Here is a 6620-nt window from a genome sequence, read left to right as displayed (position 1 = left end):
CCAATCTGCTTTATATCGTCATTGGGGCAGTTAACTAGATCCTTGTTTTCTTGCCTGTATTTGTCCTCGGTCCCTAAATAAACTACCCCTAGCCATGTCCTTTTGCCAGCAATTGTACCTGATACCCAGACATGTTCTTTGCAAGTTGATTTTATTCCTTGCCAATTTGTTCCTTGATGTATCAGCGTACCTACTCCTCCTCCCTTCTTCTCCGTTGTTGTTCTGTTGCACCCTTCCCAGACATAGCTATCGATTAAAGGTGGATCTTCTAGATCCCTCAGATGTGTCTCGCATAGAGCGTACACACCTACTGCTTCTTCCTTTAACTGCTGTTCTATTTCTAGCCATTTCGCTCTCTTTCTACCCCCTTGCATGTTTATGTAACTGATCCTGGCGTTAAATTTTTTTCGTAGTTTTCTTTCTGGGCCTCCTAGTGGCCATTTTGTTGGGCTCAGCCGCCAAGCCGCCATTTTTACATTTACTACATCGCTTCTACCTACCCCTACGCCCTGAGCCACCGTGGACCCCCTAAAAAAGCTACCGCTCGGCCTCCCAGGCGCCAGCCTCTTCTCCTACCCTTCCACTGGGCTTTAATTTTAGCAGCGCCACCTAGGCAGCGCAGGTTGCCCATAGACCGCTGACAGAGAGCAGTTTGCTCTGTCCACTGCAGATGGCGCCACTAGAAGGTCCACCACTTCTGGCCTTCGAAGCCGGCGTTAGCAGCATCGGCGGGCAGTGCGAAATGCTGCTGCGCAGCTTGTATACTCACGTCAAGTGACTTTTAAAAACTCAGCTGTGACACGGATGCCATGGGTACTGTTGAATTAATATCTAGAGCTAATATCCCTGTGGTGTAGTGTCGGAAAAACTAGACGCGCATGTTACATAAAGGAAACCACTACACAATTGCCGCCGTATTTGGAGTAGCTGTCTTGAGAGTTCATGCTGCTTGCAAGCAGAACAGAACGTTAATGTGCTGTTCCACAAATAAATAAACATATCACAAACGCCGCGCGCCAGTTTATTTCAGCGCCAGCAGTCGCTGCGGGAATGGCACCTTTCTCACATTCGGCAAACACTGGTCCAATATATCGAATGATCGGTGCTTTTTTAGACCTTTGCAATAAATGCTTCCTTGGTGTTGGCACAGTGCTCACTAAACTGTCGTGCGTAATTAAAGCTAACACGGTGGAAACGGCAACTGGGCGTTTGCAAAAGTACTCAGAGGAGGCGCTGTTGTCGCCCAGTGCAAAGCTCTACAGAAATGCGCTAATGCACGGGAGAGCGGTGAAATTTATCATGACAGGACTTCGTATATTTCCGCTTATTCCGGCTAGCTGCATCTGCGGGGGGCTGGACTCCGGAACACTTTTCAGTTTTACTTAGCAAGAGAGCACGGTCGACGGTCTCCAAGCTTCTGAAGGGGTCCTTGAAGGACATCCACTTTCTTAAGAAGCCGCAATGTTAACGGTGGATAAAGCGAATATCGGGACAATCGGCCGGCGATCACATGCACGCGGACGGTCGGTTGTAATTCGCTTGCACAGTGGAGCAGCGAACGTTCTTGATTGCTGTGTACACATATTCCTCCATTCGGCAAAAATATCGAGCTCTAAAAAGCAAGCATTCAGGCATTAGCCTGCTTTTAATCTGCAGTTCAACGACAAGTTATGCAGTCCGCCAACAGCGTTAGAAGATGAATTGACTGAATAAATATGAACACGCAGGTAGCTGACCGCGGCCTGTTGACACATTCGAGCCGATGCGGGCAGTCTGAAGCAGACAAGTAGACGAGCTGGTTGAAGCGAACATTTTTCAGCACCAACACGTTCTGTGCGGACTCACACGAAGATTTTGTGCCATCCGGCAGCTCGTTATCCACAACGACAGCCGGAGAAGCGTCTTGCAGCCGGGCACCAGCGCGCCGGCAGCCGTCGAAACGACAAGGCCCGAAGGCCGGCGATGGCGGAAAGGTCATGTGGCCAAATATGGCGACGCCCATGTGCACTAATGCTACTAACGCCACCCGCGCGCGCGCGCCACCAAACATGACTGTTGCCGTCTGCACATGTCAGCGTTCTCCTATTGATCACGGTGCACCGCGGGTAACCTTCCCAGATTAGAGGGAAAACACAAAGAGAACTTTAGTCTCCCTACGTGGTGCGAATGCGTAAGCATTAAATGCTACTGTTTCGCTTCTGCTGGTTTCGTGATCCTCACATGTTAGCCGTTAACCGTAGACGTGGCCTAGTGGTTTGGGCGCCCGCTTGAGCTGCGGTAGGTGGCTGGTTCGAAACCCACCGCCAGGCATGTCTTTTTCTTGCATTTGTTATCCTGGCTCTGCGGACACATTCTGCTCAAGATACGCATGAGGCAAGTAATGCGTACGCATTAATAACGTGTTTTTTCTCTCTCTTCCTATTGCCGTGGTGGACACAGCAAGCGCGCCTCTCGCAAGAGCCTATGCTGTTTTCTGAAGCCTCAAGGAGCACACGTGCAGCCCTCGAGATTCATTGCAGCTACGCGAGAGCGCCGTGTCTGTTGCGTAATCCGCGTGCACTCATACGGAGCCATGGCAGCCATGGCGCCATCCTTCAGCGCGGCGCGGAACCCATTGTAACTAATGAGGGCGGCGGAAGTTAGCGGCATAACATGGCATCAGATCAGTCGCTACGAGAACTTTCAGAATAGGCAAGTGGTGAAGTACACTTGGAACTACTAGAGGGGATAGAAAAAGGAGCCGGAATTCAAGGTTAATATGTTTTTCTCATTATTGCGAACGCGCTGTTACACTGAAGGAAAAATTGACATAGATTATCATCTAATGATCCTTGATTTATTATGAGCTCATGCATATCGTCGAATGTAGCTTCAAGATGGCGCATGCTAGATGTTTGAGGGGACGCTCTCAGTGAGAACCTTTCTTTTAATGCATAAAATTGAACTGTGAGGCTGCATAAGTATACAGCAAAGTATTTTCACTGCCGATGTGCCTAATCTGCGCGCGAACATTTAAAAGCTGAAATATTTCGAAACTAAAGCTGCGCCGCCGCCGTTATTTTGCGCGTGCAGACTGGCTGTCGTCATCAGCCTCAGGTGATATGGCCAAGTGGAACTGCGGCCCCATCTTCAGGACCTGGTTAGCGCACATGACGGAGGCGAAACATAACAACGGAAAGAACACGCCGTGTGGACCACTTCAGACATCATGTGCGGGAAAAAAATCTAATATGTAAATATTTTTGCCAAAAATTTATTTAGTATGCCGAAGAAATGTCACAAAAACAAACATTTTTGGCTACTTTTGGGCTACGCAAAAATTTCGCTTTTGGCTACGTTTGGGCTACTACGGAGGTCAATTTGGCAACCTGAGGTCGGAGCGATCTGGCAACCCTGCGACCGGGTCGCAATAAAGATTTGGCTTGGATTTTCGTTATTTCCACCCCGGTCGCAATAACGCCGGAACGTTGGGCCCAGAAGCCGGAGCCTTTTATCCACGCGGCTCGTGACGCTTTTTCATCGCGCGCTCCCAGACGTGGCACTTCTGCAGAACATTCTGGGCCGCTGCTTGACTGCTCTGGTAAGGACGAGGAGACGACGGGCATGCGCATCCTGACTCGTCATCTCGAGAAGCTGCGCATCTTGCACCTGCTTTTGGCGGAAGCCCGGGGCATGCAGATGGCCATCTCAGTGCTGGTGGCAGTGTGGCACGACGTGGCGGGCCTGGTGTTCGGCCACCTGCTGCTGCTGTTCCTCATGCTGCGTTCCGGGGTGCTCCCAGACCACCGGGTGAGCGACGGCTGGCTGGCCTACCCGTACACCGCCCTCCACAACTGGTGCCAGCAGGCCAGGTGTGATGAGTGCAGTGCAATGCGCTTTTAGCTTACTGTCATCAGGCGTCAGTAGTCTCTTGTGCTTGAAGTCTTTCACCGACGTGTACTAATTTCCCCGAGTCCAGTTCCTTGCTTTGCAATGGCCGACAAGGAAAACCAGCCACAGAATGCAAGGGCTGCTGACGCCATACAGAGGACGGCAAGCACCGATTCCGACTACAACAAAAAAAAACGACCTTGTAATGGAGCCTCGACGAATTCGAGATTGGACGACCCTTACCCAAACGAACATTCGGAAACGTATACCTGGCATGAGAGAATAGCAAATACGTCATTGCACTGAAGGTTATGTTCAAGTCCCAGTTGAAGAGCAACAACGTTGAGCACCAGCTTCGAGGTGAGATCGAAATTCAGCTATACCTCAGACATCATCATATCCTGAGACTGTATGGTTACTTCCACGGTTTATCTTATTCTGGAATGCGCACCCAAAAGGGAGCTATACAAGGGGCTCACCAAAGCAAAAATGTCTGACAAGAAGAAATCCGCTACTTCCATCCATCAAGTTTGCAAGTACTCCAGTATTGCCACAGAAAGAAAGTCATACACCGTGACATAAAACCAGAAAATATCCTATCGTTTTCAAAGGTGTGCTGAAGACAGCAGACTTTGGCTGGTCTGTCCATGCTCCCTCCTCAAGGCGTTAAACCCTGAGCGGTACCATGGATTGCTTGGCACCGGAAATGGTTGAGAACAGTGCTGCAACGAGAAAGAGGATCTCTGGGCTCTAAGTGTTCTAATCTATGAGTTCGTTCTCGGAAAACTTCCTTTTGAATCGAGCCCCGCAAAAACTACCTATGACAGGATCCGGCGTGTGGACCTGAAGTTCCCTGCCCATGTCTCTGGTGATGCCAAGGATCTCATTTCTAGGCTGCTGCGGAAGTAACGGAAAGAAAGGGCAAGCCTAGAGGAAGTGGTGTCACATCCATGGATCACAAAGTGTGCAGAGTGTAGTGCCTCATAGATGAACCTTTCTAGTGGACTTGTACATGAGTGCTTGCCTAGGACAAATCTTTGCGAATCAAAGGGACATTTGGGTTCGTTCCAATTGTGGAAATTCCATTCGTCACAGATACATATAAAAACAATACGTTTGTAATATACTTTTGTAATTAATACGCTTGTAATTTTAAACATGACTTCTATTCATGTATTCAATAAACTTTTACCACGATTTATGCAACAATGTTTTGGGAGCATGCCCTGTTATGTAGTTCGATTTTTAAAATGGGCCAAAACACTCGGCGATCTTCTTAACCACATTCTTGAACAAAATCCAATAGTGTATAGAATTCCTGCTATGCTTTATACAGTAAGTGTCTAACGTTATTGTGTTTTTACAGCCAAAACAGGAAACTGATGGCACTCATCACCTTGAATTTTTGAGTGCATTGCATTGTATTCTCGTATTCGATTATAGTAAACAAACTCCCCTAAACTGATTTAAAGGGCAGCTACAGCGTTTTCCTGCCTCCTCTGAATTTATTGAAACAGTTACGGTACTTTCTGCGCATTTTTGTGGTCCTTTGTGTCGAATTAATGAGCGGGGCGAACAAATTTTTAAATTTACGCATTTTGTAGCCTCAATCGGGGAGATGTCGCAGCCAGCCTTGCGTCTGAGACGTCGCTGGACGCATAGCTGCCGATATTATCTTGATGTTTCCTGCTCACAATTTCAAGCTGGGTTTTCCTCATTCAAGACAAACATTGAGTCAAACTCTCACTTAGTCGCTAATTCGGGCAATCAGCACGAACTCGATATATTTTGCAACAGTACCGGTGACGTCACAGCATGCTCCCTCATGATGTCATCATTTGGTCGAAACCCAGTCTACTCGTACTTGGCATTTTAAAAAAGTTTTTTCGCCGGAGCAAAGCGTGTGTGGACAGTTGTGGAGAAAAGATGTGAAAATAATACGTTCTAATATACTGCAGGATATCTAGACAAAATTTTAAACATAATTTGTATTCATGTTTTCAAAAAATTAGACATCACAGCGGCGACTCGCATTGGGAGAATGCGAAAGGATTAACGTGTCCTCGGCACTCATCGCTTCTCTTTATCATACTTTTTCTTTATTAGTTTAGCTACTGAATTAGCGTCATTACCTTATGCTTTAATTAAATGTCAATTATTTACTCCGATTGATTATACTTTTATCTCAATCAATCATTTTGGTTTTCAAATATGATGCCGTGGTTGCTTTCCCGACCACTTACTATACCCCCGTCCAGCCTATCCAACCTTCCAATGGTTTTTGCTGATAATTAACCAATTAATCTAAGTCAATTAAACTTTTCGTTTGATTCTTTATCACTCATCAAATACGTTTCAATTCATTCCAAACTTTACTTTCACTCTTTTGCCGTCCACGGCTGTTTTCCCATCCGCTCACTTTATCGACATCAGTGCTGTTTCGACGTTTTTCCTACATTTTTGGCCTTAGTTAATGAACCAATCATCCTATTGACATTTTTTGCGCAGCATCCTCACATCATCCTCTTTCAATTACAACTACTCGTTTGATGTTGCCTCTTCTGAGAACGTCGCGACTGCTGCGGACACGTTTCGCGGACATGCTTTGGTGACACAACCCCACTGACATAGCTTAGAAATGCTTTCGCATTAAAAAACCCGCAGTTGACCTTTAATCCCTTTTTTTGGGGTGGGCCCACTTCCAAAATATTTGGTGTCCTCAGATTTTAAAATATGCCGGCACCTTATAA

At 47.0% G+C, this 6620-nt stretch overlaps 1 protein-coding gene across 1 annotated transcript in view; it reads right to left on the bottom strand.

The window, feature by feature from the left end:
* LOC149357229 (uncharacterized) overlaps nt 1-2002 on the bottom strand; it is an 11277-nt gene extending 9275 nt beyond the window's left edge. Inside the window, exon 1 of the mRNA XM_089576540.1 lies at nt 1846-2002. Within this exon, the coding sequence (XP_089432666.1) occupies nt 1846-2002 (157 nt within the window). The remainder of the gene's footprint in view (nt 1-1845) is intronic.
* Between the last annotated feature and the right edge of the window lie 4618 nt (nt 2003-6620).

The sequence above is a fragment of the Amblyomma mixtum genome, chromosome 3, assembly GCF_055824585.1.
Source record: "Amblyomma mixtum isolate Tamu chromosome 3, ASM5582458v1, whole genome shotgun sequence".
In the NCBI taxonomy this organism is placed as follows: Eukaryota; Metazoa; Arthropoda; class Arachnida; order Ixodida; family Ixodidae; genus Amblyomma; species Amblyomma mixtum.
The sequence above is the reverse complement of the archived record's forward strand: the minus strand, read 5'-3'. Positions and strand labels throughout refer to the sequence as shown.